Source organism: Tasmannia lanceolata, unplaced genomic scaffold, assembly GCF_043159265.1.
Source record: "Tasmannia lanceolata isolate RefF3 unplaced genomic scaffold, GAP_Taslan_0.1 ptg000025l, whole genome shotgun sequence".
Classification (NCBI taxonomy): Eukaryota; Viridiplantae; Streptophyta; class Magnoliopsida; order Canellales; family Winteraceae; genus Tasmannia; species Tasmannia lanceolata.
Window position 1 is genome coordinate 13,253,569 of NW_027518702.1, and position 19,270 is coordinate 13,272,838.

The 19,270-nt window shown below is 40.0% G+C and overlaps 1 protein-coding gene across 2 annotated transcripts; it reads left to right on the top strand.

Annotated features, from left to right (window-relative positions):
• The first annotated feature begins 7,210 nt into the window (after nucleotides 1–7,210).
• On the top strand, nucleotides 7,211–17,265 carry LOC143857825 (serine/threonine-protein kinase MPS1-like). Of its 2 annotated transcripts, none has more exons than XM_077368343.1 (6): nucleotides 7,211–7,456; nucleotides 9,196–9,624; nucleotides 9,736–10,778; nucleotides 12,139–12,339; nucleotides 15,670–15,831; nucleotides 16,177–17,265. In XM_077368343.1, exons 1-6 carry the CDS (start codon nucleotides 7,324–7,326, stop codon nucleotides 16,648–16,650), a joined length of 2,442 nt encoding a protein of 813 aa, XP_077224458.1. In that variant the 5' UTR covers nucleotides 7,211–7,323; the 3' UTR covers nucleotides 16,651–17,265. The 2 variants fall into 2 exon arrangements, with proteins under 2 accessions (XP_077224458.1, XP_077224459.1); XM_077368344.1 differs by having other exon boundaries at nucleotides 9,811–10,778.
• Nucleotides 17,266–19,270: the final 2,005 nt, after the last annotated feature.

Genomic DNA, 19,270 nt, shown 5'->3' on the forward strand with positions numbered 1-19,270 from the left:
GGCAGTCCGGACAGGATAATTTAGAGGATAAAGACCTGTCCGGCTGTCCGGACAGGATAATTCAAGACGACAAAAGACCTGTCCGGCTGTCCGGACAGGATATGGCGCGTTCGCTAGACGACAAAAGCGCTAGACGACAAAAGACCTGTCCGGCTGTCCGGACAGGATATGGCGCGTTCGCTAGACGACAAAAGCGCTAGACGACAAACGACCTGTCCGGCTGTCCGGACAGGATATGGCGCGTTCGCTAGACGACAAAAGCGCTAGACGACAAAAGACCTGTCCGGCTGTCCGGACAGGATATGGCGCGTTCGCTAGACGACAAAAGCGCTAGACGACAAAAGACCTGTCCGGCTGTCCGGACAGGATATGGCGCGTTCGCTAGACGACAAAAGCGCTAGACGACAAAAGACCTGTCCGGCTGTCCGGACAGGATATGGCGCGTACGCTAGATGACAAAAGCGCTAGGCGACAAAAAGTTTCACCAGCAAAGACCTGCCCGGCTGGCCGTTCACAGCCTTAGCCGAGCAGGACCACATGACTTCCTGAACCAAGGACGTCCAGGACCCCTGGCCGCCCAGGCCCCTGGTCAAAAATTCAGCCGTACTGGATAGTCGAATGCATTCTGCCCGGCCGTGCTCCTTCAGGCTAAACGCCAAGGCCAGGCCAGGGCGCCAGGAGTCTCCTGTCCAGCCACTATTTCTCCTGGCTGAGTCTGAGCCCGGCCTCAGCTGCCTGGAGGTCTTAAGGCCGGCCCGACGCTGTCTTTACCTTCTCTTTGCTTCTTCTAGCCACTTTCATGGCTTGAAGAACCAGGGGGCAACTGATAGGGTCCGGACTCAGCGCTGAGGGAATCCGGACTCAGCAATCCGGACTCAGCACTGAGGGGTCCGAACTCAGCATCCAATTAGCTTCTGGCACGTGGCCCTCGCAAGGACCGTTGGAAGGCCAACACCTGTCTCCACTAGGTGCGACACCTGGACCAATCAGGGACCTCCACCTGCCCTCCTTAGGTATGAAACTTGGTCCATACAGAGGCCACCACCTGGCTCAGAACTACCACCTGTCCTAGACAGGTGGCCCAGAATCACTATAAATAGCCTTCACTTGTGCTAAGGTGAGGGTCCTGGAAATCTGAGAACCAAAACTCTAAGCTTTTTGCTCTGACATTGCTCTACACTCCTGCTCATACTGACTTGAGTGTCGAAGCGCCCGTCCGGAGTATCACTCCGGGTTGGTCCTCTGACCCTTTTCTTTCTTGTCTGTACTCTGTGCAGCGCAGGACTCAACCAGCCATTCAGCCGTGGCTCGTTAGCCCGGACCACCCAGCCCTACCATAACCTGTTACCGATTTTAGGCCTAACAGAAGCCAACTGTGATCCATCCCCTTTGGCTTTCTCTTTGTCCGGGGAAAACTGAATGTTATTGAAACTAAATGCCAAGTAAAGATATTTTGGAAATACCTTCAATAGTTTAATATTTATTCAAAAATATCTAACCGAACGACATAAAGTAATTTTGGGAATATCTTCAATTTATTTAGGGGGTGAGGTTTCTTAGCTATAGCTCAGGCCGAGCCACCCACCATCTCCGTATTGTTTGACTCATCCTACCCATTCATTCTATAGGACCTCAAACAGAAAGGGTATTCCTAACAAATGATCTTCATATCATAATCATAACCATTCGATCTATAAGAGCTTAATTTCTAGCCATCCATTTTAAACCTCCACAAATCATAACCACAAACCCAACCCATAACGCTAACCATCAGCGTAATCCTAACTATAACCTATAACCTATAGAATGAATGGATTGGATGAGTCAAACAATTATGGAAGATGATGTATTTAGAGGGCTCCACAGGCTGCGTGATACCTCATAAACCTTTTCCCTATTTATTATATGCTTGTACCTTTTTTATACCAGCAGACACTTCCATTTGTAACTTTTTGATAAATTCTACTACTGAATTATAAAACCGTGGTTATAAATTCACCCTCTTCCTTTGGTGGGCCTAATGAGTGTAAGTGTTTAGATTTTTGAACATATTAGGCCTGGCCTGTACTTATTCTCACAACTAGTACTCTCTCTCCTCTATGAACATAAACCTTTGGGGGTCATACAATGAATGGTCTAGATCTTTGAAGAAGGTTGACATCATTAAAAAGTGTATTAAAAAAAAAAAAAAAACTCACTTTGGTACACCTGATTCGAAGATCCAAACCGCTCTTTTGTTGGCCTCAACATAAATAGGCCATCCCATAAAATCATCTTCAAATTATGATCCAAACCCTCCAATCAGCCTATACAGATCCGAGAGTTAGGATCATCACATGGAGATGATTTTGGGGAAAAGACCTATTTACGTTGGGCCCATCAAATGAATTTGGATATTGGAACATGGGCAAGCTGCAATGAATTTTCTAATAAAATGTGTTATATGGTGCATGTAAGACGCTAGAGCGGGGCCTACCTTATTCAAAGATCTAGACCATTCAGTTGGTATGCCCAACATAAATACGTTGTACCACAGAAATCATCTAATCCTAACTCTTCCATCTATAAAGATTTCTATATGGTTAAAATTATCTATAGATTAGAGGCTTAGGATCATACAATGTATCTAATTTCCAGGACAGTCTAGTAACAATAGAGCCCAACAACTGAATGGTTTTGATCTTCGGGCTTCATCGTATTTTATCACTGTAGAATCTAAATCCTTACAAACAACGAGACAAGTTTCAAAGGTACTAATTGCATGTGTCAAGTGATGTGACATTAATGTCCTCCCTTTTACTTTCCAAGCCAAATTTCTCGAAAAAAAATGAGGAATTCGGCACGGGAAATTTAGCAGTCTAATAACAATAAATGAAAGGGCGATGATATTGTCACCCCCCCTACGTACGCATTCGCCCCCCTTATTAATGCTTTTTGACGTCAAATCAAGCCAAAAGGGGAGCGAATGCGTAATTTAGGGGGGGTGACAATATCATCGCCCTAAATGAAAAGCCGTGCTCGGCCGCCACCCACCGATCTAGAGGGAAGCGTCTTTGAGAGTGCTCGTCCGGTGGGGATACAACATAGAGAGGATGTTGAGATTTGCAGCTCTCGATTTGTTCTCATAATAATACTCGAAGTGCTTATAAAGGGTTGGAATTGCTCATCGAAACAGTGAGGAGTTCTTGGAGATAGTGATCTAGCTCTACAACTCACTGCTCAAAGAAGAACTTAAAGCGCACAGGGTGTTGCTCTCCGTTTATGTCTTCGTTTGGGAGGGGAGACATTGGAAGATGAAATGCTTGAATTGGGGCCACTGAATCTAAATATAATGAAGTATTTGTTGGATAAAGATCGGTGTAGATCAGACCCAGAATTGTTTTTTATCTCTTGTCGGCATAGTAAATGTAAAGATAGTCCTTGGTATTATTGGAATCTAACTGTGATTCCTCCTCTTTAGCTTTCTCTTTGTCCGGGGAAAAGTCAATGTTACTGTCACTGACTACCAGAAAATAAGATATTTTGGCAAAGTCAACATTACTTTAATAATATTTATTCGAAAAGAGAAATTATATGACGCCCGACCGTGAAAATGAAGGGCGGAGAGAAAAAACCTCTATCCTTAATTTTTAATCCAAGGGGCCCATTTTTTACTTTTCCTTGGTTCAAAAACCAAGGTAGCAGGTTTTGTCTCCTTCCGCCCTTTACATTTTCACGGTCGGGCATCATATAATTTCTCATTCAAAAATATCTCACTAAATCCGTCGGAGTAAGATGCTATGGTAAAATCTTCAATTCCGCCCTTCACATTTTCACGGTCGGGCATCATATAATTTCTCATTAAAAAATATCTCACTGAAAGCGCCGGATTAAGATGCTATGAAATTTCTAACCGAATGCCCACTATTCATACTGACACCGATTTTTGTGACTAATTGAGAAAATCTACTATTCAATTAGAAAAAGTGCAAGATTTGGTATGCGGGTCTATTTGTGTTCTAACCACATCTAGAAAGTGTTTCTGCTCGAATCTGGCCAAGTGTGCTAACAGTTTGTATATATTGGTGCCGCTAACAATTTAGGGGTGCAACTCAGGTTCAACCCTCCCCCCCCCCAAAAAAGAAAAAAAAAGTCGGGTCGGGTTGGGTTGAGTTCGGGTAGGGGTCGAGGGTTGAGGGTTTCGGCAACTCGACCTGAGTGAAACCCGTCATTTTTTATGAAATTTGTTTTGTTTTTATTTTTTTGTAAGCATAAAAACTTGGGTTCGGTCGGGTCAGGTCGGTTCGGATTCGGGTTGGAAAAAAGGGTTCCTCGGATCGGGTCGAACCTCGTCGGGTTGGAAATCGGGTCGGGTCGGGTTGACCTCAACCCGACCCCACCTGACCCAGTTGCACCCATAGCTAACATCACACACTCCATTAATACACCTAGAGAATATCATGAATGGAACTTTAATAATTGATTGATGTGTTCAATACATCAAAGACATACAAGCTTTTAGGGCACTAATAACACCTATCACCCACGAACTATTCGATCCATCAACATCAGGGATTGTCCCATCGCCAACCAACTCACCAGTTTGTCGTCATTAGGGTTTGTACCACGTCCCGTCACTCATCATGCCGTTCACCAACATAACTTGGCCAACTATATCGTACCAGTGCTATTGCCCATACTAACAGTTGTCTAGACGCCATGCCGCTATCCCGTCCATGACCTGTGTGACACGGAACCCCCTGTATAAAAGGTAACCTTCCACTCCATTTTCAACGTAATGCCACCTTGCCTAGGTACACATACCCGACACCCCTCCCGGATTCCAGAGAATAGTTATTTCCTTTATGACCACCTCTCATTTTGTCGTCTCGTCTAACTTGAGTGTCACAGGGTTTCCCTAGAGTTCCAACTCTTGGCATCTCAAACCTTTGTCTGTGAGTGCAGAACGCAGGATGAGCCGACTACGGTTTTGTTCTAACAAGGCAAAGGGTGGGCCCCATTCGAGTCCAAGAGTCGGATTGGAGTTTTAAAAAGGAGAATGACTAAAAAAGCAATTATTATCGTGCATAGGTGAGAAGCTTTTTTGTGAATAACCAAGGGAAGCAAATAAGAGTCCCTATGATGACAACTATGTCCTTGGCTAATGATGGCTTCAAGCAAAGAGTGAAAATGGTGAAAAAAAGAGGGTGAAAATAATTTCCCTTGTGCTTTGTTTAAAGAAATTCAAACAATTGCTTCCTACAATATTATTAGACTTGTTCAGCTATCCTTTTCATAAAAAGTTTGTAGCTGTTATGATCTTGAGTGGGGTTCTCCCTAGGTATGGGACTAGGTGAGACCCAGCTTGGTATGAGAGAGTTCCAGCCTAACATGCTGCATCAGGTTTGGAGATTTTGGCTTATTGGTTAGACCCTTATCATTTGGTATTAGAGCAGCCACCACGTCCTATGTTCAAGTCACAGAATGAGCTACTTGTGAAGAGGACTCCCTAAAAAGGGCTACCTAGTAAAATGCCAAAGTGAAAGTTGCTCGAGTGAATTTACCACAAAGTAGGCTGTTGCAAAAGGGATGAACTTTGGAAAGGGTTACCTTGAAAAAAGATTAGAGTGAAAGCCAGCACATAGTGGGCTGCCAAAAACGATAGATATAGAATTGTGGTGGAATTTTACATTCCTAAGTAGCGGCCTGCCTAGGTATGGGACTAGGTGGGACCCAGCTTGGTAAGGGACAAGTTTAAATTCCCAACCTGAAATGTTCATAGATTTTGACGTATTGGTTAGATACCTAACATTTGGTGAGATGTGAATGTTAGTAGTGATGATGGGGTAGTTACAAACTACAATGTAATTATTATGTGGTTCTGCTTATATATTTTAGACTTGTGGGTGTTAGTTATAGAGTATGTGTCTTGTAAGTGGATACATGAGTTTAAGACACGGCATTAGCTTTGTACCTGTAATAGTACTTATACTTACACAATTGTATTTTAATGAAGATTGCTCAAACTAAGGAGATCATTGGCGTTTGAAACGCCAATGATCTTCTACTAATTTGCCCAACGCATGTTTGGTTGTCATTTTGTATTGAAACTCCCTTTGACTCACATACATCTTCCAGACTTCATAATTGCCTTTTTCCTACTTGGCGCCTACGCAACGGTAATGTTCCCTCCTCCAATCTTCTCCCCATCTTTCACCATTTTGGCGAAATTTGGGTGGAAGAAGATGAGAAGATCTTGTCTTATTCTATTTACTCTCTTTCTTTCTCTCCCATTTCTTTCTCTTCCACCCTCTATTTTGTTAAAGACCCTCAGTACATTTTCCACTAATCTTCTGGTGGATTGTTACACTACCAAACACTATTTACCATCCTTATGCTAGTCATTCCCTTTGACTTTTCCTTCTACTAATCTCCGAGCCACCTTTGAGATTGACCAACGAAACATAATCATGTTCAATCAACCTTAAACCTTTTTTTCTCGTTTTACGTTACTCCCAAAGTTTTAAATTTCAGTTTTGGAATGCGTTTGGGTCCTCACCGAAGCTGAAATTTCGGCAAAATCGATCGAAATTAAAAAAAAGCAATATTTTGTCTGTTACCAAATTTCGACGAAATCCCTGAGATTTCGGTAATTTCGGCTAAAATTTTGGGATAATATTAAACAATCAATTAAAAACTGATTTTTTGGAGATATTCCTTAAATTTTGGCCTTGTCGAAATTTCGTAACGTTTCGACTTTTCCCAATTTTGGTTTCGGTGGAAATTTTGGTCCGAAATTTAAAACCTTGGTTACTCCCAATCATGGTTTTAAATTTCGGTTTTGGCTTAAATTTCAGACTTATCCGAAACTGAAATTTTAGCTGAAATCCCAAAATTTCGGGCGAAATTTGGTTTTAACGCGTGAAATCCCGATTTTTTTGGACGAAATTTCTGTAATTTCAATCGAAATTCTTTACGGGAATAAAAAAATTAATATTTTATTATAAATTTCGATGAAATTCCTGAAATTTACTATTCTAAATTTCGTAAATTTCGTAAATTTCAGGAATTTCGATTTGGGTACGTTTCGGTTTCGCTCCTCCCCGAAATCCGAAATTTCGGTAGAAATTTAAAACCGTGCTCCCAATTAGGCACATAAGAGTGGCTAGTGGGCCCAACCAAGTATAGAAACAAAGAGCGGCAAAAAGGAAATGGAAAATCCATTTGAAAATTCTCACGACTAACGGCAGTAAGCAAGCAGTAGGAGAGCCCCCAACCATTTCTCCTTTCTCCCCTCCCAAATCCGTCTCAAGACGGAATTAGAGATGCCTCTGAGATCCACCAATGGAGAGGGAGGTTAACCTTCCCCCATCAAAGAAACCTCTCAAAAACCCCATCTCAGACCCAGACAAAGACCCCTCTAGACTAGATTCGCTTCGTCATGTTCAAGCTGCTTTCAAGCGCCACAAACCTCTCGGTAAGCCCTTCTTTTTCTTCATTTCCTTATGTTTCTATCTCTTTGCTGGATTTCTATTCTGGGTTTTTCATTTTGTGCTGAAAATTTAGGGCAATTTAACTTTTAGGGTTTCTGTTTGGATCTCTTTTGTCTTTTTTGTGTCACGAGAAGTTTCAAGCCATTCTCTTGCTTCGGTTGCTTATTTTCCTCTCTCTTGCTGGGTTTCTATTTTGGGTTTTTCATTTTGTGCTGAAAATTTAGGGCAATTTGACATTTAGGGTTTCGTTTGGATCTCTTGTGTTATTTTTTTGTCACGAAAACTTTCAAACCTCTCGGTAAGCCATTCTCTTGCTTCAGTTGCTTATTTTCATCTCTCTTACTGGATTTCTATTTTGGGTTTTTCATTTTGTGCTGAAAATTTAGGGCAATTCAATATTTAGGGTTTCTGTTTGGATTTCTTTTGTCACTTATTTTCATTTCTCTCGCTGGTTATCAATTTTGGTCTTCTATTTTGTACTGAAATTTTAGGGCAATTTAACATTTAGGTTTCTGTTTTTCTCTCTTTTGTTTTTTTTTTTTTGTGTGGAGAACTTTCCTGTTGTTTAGGGTTTCTATTTGGATTTCTTTTGTCATTTATTTTGCCTTTACTGAAAATTTAGGGCAATCTAACTTTTAGGGTTTCTGTTTAGCTCTCTTTTGTCATTTTTTTTTTGTCTGGAGAACTTCAAATCTCTCGGTGAGCCATTCTCTTGCTTCAGTTGTGTATTTTCGTCTTTCTTTCTGGGTTTCTATTTTGGGTTTTCCATTTTGTACTGAAAATTTAGGCTAATTTAACACTTAGGATTTCTATCTGGCTCTCTTTTGTCATTTGTTCGTGTGGATAGCTTTCCTGTTGTTTAAGGCTTCTATTTGGTTCTTATTTTCGTCTCTCTCGCTGTTTATCAATTTTGGTTTTCCATTTTGCTCTGAAATTGTAGGGAAATTTAACATTTAGGGTTTCTCTTTGGCTCCCTTTTGTCTGTTTTTTTTTTTTTTTTTTTTTTTTCGGGAGAACTTTCAAATGTCTCACTAAGCCGTTCTCTTGCTTCAATTGCTTATTGTCGTCTCTCTCGCTGGCTTTCCATTTTGTACAGAAAATTTAGGGCAATTTAACATTTAGGGTTTCTGTTTGGCTCTCTTTTGTCATTTTTTGTCACGACAACTTTCAAACCTCTCGGCTAGCCATTCTCTTGCTTCAGTTGCTTATTTTCGCTTCTCTCTTGCTGAGTTTCTATTTAGGGTTTTCCATTTTGTACTGAAATTTTAGGTCAATTTAACATTTAGGGTTTCTTTTTGCCTCTCTTTTGTCAGTTTTTGGTCTAGAGAACTTTCCTGTTGTTTAGGGTTTCAATTTGGTTCTTTAGTCTTCTTTTTTTTTTTGTATAGAGAACTTTTCTGTTATTAGGCCCTGTTTGGATTGCAAGAATTTTCAGGAAAAAGTTTGAAAAGGAAAAACATTTCTAAAATTTCCTACTTTTTATACACACGAAGAACTATAATTTGAACCAATCCGAATCAATTTTTATTTGGAAGAACCTTCAATTTATGATGATATCCCTCTAAATTAGCCATAATCATATCATTTCCTTCTAAATTGTGGAAACAAAAATATTTCCAAAGAATTTTTTTTCAGTCATAAATATTTTTCTTGCAATCCAAACAGGGCCAGGGTTTCTATTTGGTTCTCTCTTGTCATTTTTTTCATCTGGAAAATTTTCCAGGTATGGTTCCATCTAGTCAACTCCGAGCGAGGCGAGTTTTGGTTCCACAAACATCAAAGAGTGCAAATGAATTCCAAGAATCTGAGAAATCGCAAAATGTGGTATGTAGGCAGGGTGATATGGCAAAAGAGATGGTTGATCAGAGGAAGAGCTTTGCTTATGCGGAGGGGAAGCCTGATGATTTTTCACTCACTCGGCCTACTGTTACGGGGACTATGACGGGGACTATAACAAGTAACCGTGATGAGAATGTGGCAAATTTGGGTTTGCAGAGAGATGAAAGCAAACCCGCCACTGATTGTAAAAATGATGTCCTATATTCTTTGTCTCATGGAGCGTTTCAACACGACTCTATTGATGCTCCAATAAAGTTTCAGTTTACTATGGCTGGCAATTTGAGCTCAGCTTTTCCTGGGGGCCTTTCTCAGAGTAAGGAGATATTCTGATTTTGATTTTGTGGATCTACATTGGCTATAATATATAGATTCATATGGGTTCTATCTATCTGTCTATATTTCTATCTATTCTCTGTTTGTGCAGGGCCCAATGACCAAATGGCCACTGATACTAGAATAGACAACTTGTCATCTCATATGGATTCTCTTGCATTGACAGAAAGTGAATGCAGTATGAGTGAGCGAATAGGGCTGCAAACTGCAAATGATTTGGACCTTAAGCAGCGGGACTTTCACCATACGGAGATGTCTAACACAAGTACAAGGACTGGTGGTGGTACCGGTCTGTCGGGTAAGACAGGTGTACAAGTTCATGATCAACACTTAATGGATTTTCTTGGGAAGGACTCACTTAATCACACGACTCAATCCTCCCTTGCGGGTTCTTCATGTGCAACTACGACATCTGTCCATTCAATGACTGCACCCATGCTTAATTCAACAACTTACAATCCCCGTTCGCATAGAGATAGTTGTTCGTATATGGAAATTGAACCTTTAGACCCTCAACCCATAACTCAGGGAGACTTAGGAGTTCCGTCTAGTCTTGCATTTCATAGCACAAGTGTAGACTGTGCAGTACTGACCAGACAGACAGCTGTGTCGACCCAAGTTTCTTCATCTGCTCCGGAGACCTCCTTTGGAGTTCAAGATCATAGCCTATCAAAGGGGCAAGGTTCCTCCATAAAGGAAAGAGAGAGGTTGGAAGGTGGGCTTGTAGATCATGGAAAGGCTGTTCGTTTTGATGAAAAGCCAACTAAAGGGAATGGGCTTTCAGGTGATGCTATGAAAAAGTCATCATCAAATGTGAGCCTAGGGCCTTCTCAAGAAAGCAAATTGGAGAAGGCTATTAGTGGCAGAGGTTCATCTGCCACTCGTAAAAAGATATATGATCCTGATTTATTTTTCAAAGTTAATGGTAAGCTCTATCAGAAGCTTGGCAAGATTGGAAGTGGAGGTAGTAGTGAGGTTCATAAAGTCATCTCATCTGATTGTACCATCTATGCCCTTAAAAAGATCAATCTTAAAGGGCGTGATTATTCTACTGCTCATGGCTTTTGTCAGGAGATTGTCTATCTAAACAGACTGAAGGGAAAGAATAATATTATACAACTTATTGACTACGAGGTACATACTACAAATACTAGCTGATCTGTAATTGGATTATTGGCGCGTTTATTGCTTTATGTTTATTTTTCTATTGATATGGTGAAAATAAATGCTAGGTTAACTTTGTCCAATTCAGTTATTAGGGAGGACTTTCCTGATCTTAGTAGAGTTGCTTCTGATCGTCTAGTGAGTATGAGTGATTCTTCCATATGGGTCTATGAGAAGTTAAAATGGGATGCTAGGTTCAGATTGGCCATTTTTTTATAGGAATGTGGACTCATTTGTCAAGTTTTTGGGGAGATTGAAATCTGTGTATATTCGGTAGTTAGGCCAGGCCGCCAAGGTAGGGGAATCTAGATGGCATGTCCGGCAAGACGTTCTCTCTGAAATCATTCTCTAACATGCTTGAGGTGAAATTCAATGTCAACTCTCCGTCTTTGAGAATGTGGAAGATCCCCATGCCTCATCAAGTCATTGCGTTGTGTTGGAAACTTGTCTAGATAAGATTCTCATGATTGACCATCTTCGGAATCACAATCAGGTTATTATTAATAGGTGCTGATTGTGTGCTTGTGCTGAGGAGATGGTGGACCATCTTTTCATTCATTCCCCATGCCTCATCAAGTCATTGCGTTGTGTTGGAAACTTGTCTAGATAAGATTCTCATGATTGACCATCTTCGGAATCACAATCAGGTTATTATTAATAGGTGCTGATTGTGTGCTTGTGCTGAGGAGATGGTGCACAATCTTTTCATTTACTACAGATTTGTCAGTGAAATTTGGTGGTTCACCTCTCAATTTGGAGTCCACTATGTTCTCTTTGATCATATCTGTGAAACAAGCAGTTACTCCAAAAGCTTAAGCTGAGGAGATGGCGTTATTTAATCTTTTGTACTTTAACAATATCGATGACTTGATTGGTGCTTGGGCCTTTGCGTATGGATCTAAGGTTATGTGCATCCATGCATGTGGCCAACGCTACTTTGGTTAAATATTTATATATTCGTCACGTATAATTATATTACATCACATATAATTTGGAACCTATCAGATGGATGCCATGAGTTGTTTGCACGGGGGATTTATGTTACAAGTTTGCATGGCACTTTCACTAACTGTTAACTGTTTCTATGACCAATGTACTATTTTTATCCCAAGCTGGGTTGGCTTGGTTTAGTGGAGCAAAAACACAAGCTAGTTTCATTAATAGAAGAATTATGTGGCACTTCCAACAATTGCCAAAGGGCCTCATGATCTACCACATGTTTTCAACAACATCATATATCTTATTTTGGTATAAAAATGCTTGTCTCCTATTTTCCTTTAAATTATTTGTTTCCACTATTTTTAATACATACCCTTTCAAATCCTTCTAGGTGTCAGATAAAACTTTGCTTGAGGAAGTCATGTGTGGCTCCACGTCAAACAAGGATTGCAGAATCAGGGATGATGGATTTATTTACATGGTACTTGAATATGGTGAAATTGATTTGGCTCATATGCTATCACACAAGTGGAAGGAAATGGATAGCTCCAGTTGGGAGATAGATGAAAATTGGCTCCGGTTCTATTGGCAGGTCTTTCTACCTCTGCTTTAATTCATGGTTCTGATTTGTACTATGTGAACTGTCTAGTGAATTATGGCTCTGATAGTGCTGATTACCCTAACATTTTGTTATGTCTGTGCGAATTTTTTAGTTAAGGCTTTGATAGTGTTGATTACCGGAACAACTTGCTATGTGTGGCAGTAGCCTTCTTCTTCCAAAACTTTGTACCTCTGCTTTAATTCATGCTTCTGAGTTGTAATGTGTGCAACTGTCTAGTGAATTAAGGCTCTGATAGTGTTGATTACCCTAACAATTTCGCTTTGTACTGTGTGAACTGGTGAATTAAGGATCTGATAGTGGTGATTACCCTAACAATTTTTCTATGCATGTCCTTCTTCCAAAACTTTCCAGTTCTTACGCAATTTAAGCCATATTTACTAGAAACCATGTTGGATAGTAAAAAAACTCAATGCATTACAATTTCTCATTTGTTCTGTAGCTTCAGAAAAAAAAAATCAAAAGAAATTTTGTAAAAGCTAAACTCGGCCTTTTTTATTTGAAATACCATTGGGCAGATTTTTGTGGACTTGGCAAAATAAATTAGTTGAGTGGGGTGCCAAATCTCATCAGGAGCGTGAAGCTAGACATCAGAGAGAGAAGGCTATGCTAGACTTCCTCATTGATCAGTTGGCTACGCTGCAGGCACCTAATCGTGCATCATCTCCTTCACTAATCACCACCCAAGGCTAGTAGTGAGGAGGAGGTGAAGGCCAAGGAGAAACCCTTGACAAAAGTACCAGAGGAGGAATTGCTAGGAGCTGATTTGCAGGTTGTTCTAGTCAAGGACGACCTAGAGGAACCTAAAGCACAGACCGAGGTCACAGTGGTGAATCAGCGTGATCCGACAGAGATGACAGAAGAGGATCTAGACTTTGATTTGGCAGGGGCAGATGTTGATTTTATCGAGATGGAGTTCTTACTTGTGGATGCTCACAATAGGATTATATGGCAGAGATTTTTGGGTGACGGGATAGACTTTTTGGCTGAAAGCTTGTATGGATTTCAGGAGAGAAACAAGAACAAAAGACTGTTGGTAGTAAACTGGTGGCTGGGAACACTGAGGAGAGAACATGGCAACAGTATGGAGGACGGGCCCCGAGTAAAAGGGCTTGCATTGGAAAGTTACGTATTTGATATGGGCCGAGTAGAAGGGACGACATCCCTGACAACCCTAGAACCTGTGTCGACCCCTTCTGAAGAATAATGAGAGCTTGAGGACAAGCTCATTTTAAGAGAGGGAGTGGGGTGGGGAGTATATATATATATATATATATATATTTTTTTTGAATGGTGGGGTGGGGAGTATAATGTAGACATGGGGAAGGCCAAAGCGTTTGGGCCTCACTTAGTGTAGAGGAGATAGGCTTTTCTTCATAGAATAAAGGACTTGAAAGAGTGTGTGTGTGTGTGTGTGTGTGTGTGAGAGAGAGAGAGAGAGAGAGAGAGAGAGAGAGAGAGAGAGAGAGGGGTGGGGTGTATGTGTAGTGTGTGTAGGGATGAGGTGCAAGAGAAAGGGCAAGGGAGATGCAGACACCTGGTCCATGGGATGAGGCAAGTGGACTACCAAATCAACCGATGACAGCTGGTTCTTTGCTGCCCATTCTTGCCAAGTCATCTCCCATGCAGCTGTCACCAACTTGACAAGGAGTTGGCACCATCGGGACCCCTCCAGAAACTTCTCTTGCTGCCAATAAATAGGACCAAGGTGCAGAGATTTAGGGGCCATTTGGATACGCGGATTTTAGAATCTTGGATTTCCTCCAAATCGTAGTTTGGAGACGAGAGGAGGAGAACAGCCGTCGTTTTCTGTTTTCTCGCCCTTTTTCCGTCAGCAAGAGAACAGGAGATCATCCCATCTTTCCAGGTTTTAGAAATCTCAGGATGTGGGAGAGATTTCTAAAACCCGGATTTCTTACTTAAAATCCAAGATTCTGAAGAGAAGTGAAGCAGTCGGTCTCCTTCTTCTCTCGTCTCCCAACTAAGATTTTGAGGAAATCCAAGATTCTAAAATACGTGTATCCAAACGAACCCTTAGAGTTAGTCTAGATTTTATGAAGTTTGTGAGAGAGTGTTTGGTGTTTTGTAGAGTGCCTTGAGCTCAAGAAGGCGAATTCTCCCTCCAAGGAAGAGACATCATAGGATCTACTTTCTCCCTCCTTGCTATCTTTGTTTGTAATCAGTATTTTCTTTTAGTTTAATCCAGAAAGAAATTTTCAGTTCATGTTCGAAAATTCTGTTGCAATTTTCTGTCACATGTGTGATGCTTTTATACTTTAGAGATCTTGCTATTATTTGCCAAAATCTTTTGTTCTTTTTTCTTATTTTGATAAAACGAGCTTTAATGTTAATTCCTAAACATTACAGCCCTATCTTCAATGGATTTGAGTTTGCGAGCAACATATAACAAGCAGAATTCGATTTCTGATTTGTCTGTTAACTACATAAATTGAATCTGCATCTGGAACGATAATTAGCCTCTGTTAGATCTGGAAATGCATTTCAGAACTGGACCTATTTCCAAACCTATAGAACCTCTAGTCAAACACAAAACCTGTTATTCTTGACTACAACTCACCCAAGAGTTTGTTCCGTCCACATCACAGTTGAGGAATTTCCACTTGTTACCAAACGTCCTTGGATCTGATCTGTTCCAAACAGATATCTATCGTTCTGTCCACCAATATAGTGTCGTGTCTCATTTTTGTTATCAGATAATTGTGCCTGTAATTAATTTTAATGGAGTAAAAATGAACATGCATGCAGTAGGATCGTAAATTGCAGAGTTATCACAGATTGCCGCAGAATCAAATACCAAAATAAAAAATGTAAATAGTACTTCAATGAAAATAATGTACGTCAAGAAGAAAGATATTGTGTATTTGAACTGTATGATGTCTAAACTGATAATGTAGGTAAAATTTTCATTTTTCATTATCTGTGATACAAATCGACGTTTCTCCTGTTACTCATTTTTTTCTTCCATCAAACTTCCAGTTTTCTTATCCAATTTTATGTTAATATTGCTATGACATGAATGGGCAAAAGTCAAATCCCCTTGACTTGGTCTAATTACTTGCAAAACCCCAGGTAATTAGTTCATTGGCCTATGTGGGTCATTACATGCTTTTGCTAGATGTATTTTTCATGTCAATTTGATGTGACATACGCCCATATATTTTCATGTTGAATCATTCATGACATATGCCCATATAAACTTGTCTATCCTTTGCCAAAAATGAAAGAATTTTTTGATTTTTTTTGCAAAAGAAAAGAAAAGAATGTGACACTGTGTTTCTGCAGCAAATACTTCAAGCTGTAAATACGATACATGAGGAGCGTATCATGCATTCGGACTTGAAGCCTGCTAACTTTCTCCTTGTCAAAGGCTCATTGAAGCTGATTGATTTTGGGATTGCCAGAGCTATAATGAGTGATACAACAAATATCCAACGAGATGCCCAGGTTGTCATTCACTCTAAGCCAGTCACAAATATTTGTCTCAGGAATTTCTTGGGGAGGTTATATCTCATGATATTTTAATATTTTTTGTTTATACCAGGAAAAACTAAAATATGGAGATATCTTGATGGTTGCTTAGAATCTCAGGAAAATTTCAGAATTTTTTCATTTTATTAAAAGATTGCAAATTATCGTGATGGTTTTTTTATGACATGGGGTATCCCCATCCCAATTTTTAGGGCAGGACTATTCCCTGCGGATGGGTGCAATCACCCGTAAACCACGCGTACTGTTTACTTTTCCTAGAGGTGGGAATGGAACAAGCAACTGAACCTTATATTGCTGCAGGTGGGTACCCTCAACTACATGTCTCCAGAAGCATTTATGTGGAATGAGCAAGATGAAACTGGAAACATTATCAAGTATGGACGGCCATCCGATATCTGGTCCCTTGGTTGCATTCTTTACCAAATGGTCTATGGGAGGACACCATTTTCTGAATACAAGACATTCTGGGCCAAGTTCAAGGTCATAACAGATCGAAACCATGAGATAAAATATGAACCAGTTTCAAACCCATGGCTAATTGATCTTATGAAGAATTGTCTTGCTTGGGACCGCCAAGAAAGATGGCGGATACCCGAGCTTCTTCAACATCCATTCCTTGTTCCTCAGATACCTTCTCAGTTGACTCCTTTGAGAGATCAACACTGTAATTTGCTTATGCAAATGGCCAAAGTTTATGGGAGTTCCCCTGAAGTCTCTAAGCTTTGTTCTCAACTCCAAGAACTCCTAGCAAAGATACAAGATCCAAGCATGTAAGTTAATGACCAAACTGTAACTGTTCAAGCCCTGAATGTCTTGCTTGGGACTGCCAAGAAAGATGGCAGATACCCGTGCTTCTTCAACATCCATTCCTTGTTCCTCAGATACCTTCTCAGTTGACTCCCTTGAGAGATCAACACTGTAATTTGCTTATGCAAATGGCCAAAGTTTATGGGAGTTCCCCTGAAGTCTCTAGGCTTTGTTCTCAACTCCAAGAACTCCTAGCAAAGATACAAGATCCAAGCATGTAAGTTAATGACCAAACTGTAACTGTTCTAGCCCTGAATGTCTTGCTTGGGACCGCCATGAAAGATGGCGGATACCCGTGCTTCTTCAACATCCATTCCTTGTTCCTCAGCTATCTTCTCAGTTGACTCCTTTGGGAGATCAACAATGTAATTTGCTTATGCAAATGGCCAAAGTTTCTGGGAGTTCCCCTGAAGTCTCTAGGCTGTGTTCTCAACTCCAAGAACTCCTAGCAAAGATACAAGATCCAAGCATGTAAGTTAATGACCAAACTGTAACTGTTCAAGCCCTGAAATGTATATTTCATATAATGCAGGGAGAATTGGTGATTACTAGTCATTATCCTCTTGATATTTTTTATTGTCATTTTAATTCCTTCTAATCAATGCTATAATTCTACATTCTATCAGAGAAATAGTAGTACCTACTAAAATGCTATGCGCTGTGATATTTAAGTACAGATATTTAATTGTACATGTTAATATCTTCTTGGTTTTCTGGTAATTTGCAAATGGCTACTGATATTGGCACTATCATGTTTTGATAATGGAGCGAACTCAACTTGTCTTTTCTTATTTAACCAGAGTCAATTAAAAAGAAATGACAAGGTGAGTTTGCCTCATTATCAAAATGGTAGCGCGAATATCAATAGCCAAACAACCTTCTGTAAGATTCATGCTTGGTATAAGAAAGACAAGCCACAATAAATCTGTGAATTATTATTTCGAATATTCAAATATTGTAAGTGACTTTTTTTATAGTTTTTCCTTGGTAGTTAAAGGTGGGGTTGAACCTCCGACCTCACGGTTGAAAGGCAGAGCCTTAATCAATTGAGCTAGAGGCTCAACCCCACTTTTTTATAGTTGAAATAAACTGAAATATATTTGGATTTGCTTCATGAATTCCTTCTTTACTTATTCCATTCCTCTAAATAAATTTAGGCTACTGATATTGGAAATGTCATGTTTTGATAATTGCCTTACCGCACCTTGCCTTTCCTTTTTTTTAATTGGCTTTTGATAGCTTTTTGGGAATTGTAATAAACTGCGAAAGCCGTTAGATAATCAAAGACAAGGTGAGTTAGTGCAATTATTAAAACTTGGCAGTGCCAATATACTAAAGGGGAATGATATTCTCCCCCCCCCCCCTTTAACGTTATCCGTCAAGTTTTAAATGCAAGGAAAAATGTTAAATGGCGTGAATTTATCCTCAATCAGTAAACCATTCTCACAGAAACCGTTAGGGGGGGGGGGGGGGGGTGGAATATCAGTTCGCTCTGGGTGTGCTTCTTTGGTTTGTTTCTCCTGGCTTGTTACTTATGTTTTTGTACCATCTATATTTGGAAAACCATTCAAATCCTGTTGGGGTTCCACACAAAAGCAAATAGTCCCTCATCGGATAAGTGAAATGTACCGGGATGGGTAATAAGGGAATGAGCACCCTCCCTCTGACGGCTAGCTTTTAGGGGTAAGTTCTACCCAGTTAAATTTCCAACAAATGGTATGAGAGCTCGGTTTGCCCCTCGAAAGCAAATAGTTCCACATCAGATAAGTGAAATGGATGGGGATGGGTTATAAGGGAATGGGCACCCTCCCTCTAACGGCTAGCTTTTAGGGGTGAGTTACTTCTACCCAGTTAAATTCCCAACAAATTCTTCTCAATTTCCTAAATTCTTAAAGAGGCGAGAAGTAGATACTAAAAAATGAAACTAAAATCATATTTGATCTTAAAAATTTTGAAGCCGGAAATCAAAATTTTGCTTCTTAATTTGCTAGTTTTGGCTTACTACTATGAACTGTATTGCATACAGCTTTGCAGTACGATATGGTGTTGAGCAAACCAGGTAGCATAGGTCTTACCAAGTCGTTGGCCCTGTTTGGATTGAAGGAATTTTCCGGAAATTTTTGGACAGGAAAAATATGTCAGAATTTCCTACTTTTTTTAAACACACAATACTGATAACTTGAACCTACCCTAATCAATTTTTATTTAGAGGGACCTTCAGTGTATGATGATATCCCTCTGAATTAACCTTAATTATATTATTTCCATGTAAATTGTGGACAGAAATTTTTCCAGAGAATCGCCGCATCTTGCAACCAATATCTGCTGTTAACCACTTCTAGTGATTACTTATGGTAAAAGGTTAAAGTAAATTAATGGCATCTTTCCATACCCTCTGAAACTTATTAGCACAGAAGGTTATTAACCATTATTTACTCATCACATTATTTCTTAAACCAAAGGGCTAGCTTACATCACTTGTGATATTATGGAAGGAACCCATTTGAAAAATCATCAATTTGGGAAATTCTAGCAAGTTATAAAGGTTCTGCTCATCAATGTTAGTGTGTATGATGTTGTGGAATTG

Coding starts and splice junctions, on each gene's coding strand:
- LOC143857825 (XM_077368343.1), top strand. CDS start 7,324: ATGGAGAGGGAGGTTAACCTTCCCCCATCAAAGAAACCTCTCAAAAAC. Junction 7,457..9,195: donor CAAGCGCCACAAACCTCTCG/GTAAGCCCTTCT, acceptor AAAATTTTCCAG/GTATGGTTCCATCTAGTCAA. Junction 15,832..16,176: donor ATATCCAACGAGATGCCCAG/GTTGTCATTCAC, acceptor ATATTGCTGCAG/GTGGGTACCCTCAACTACAT.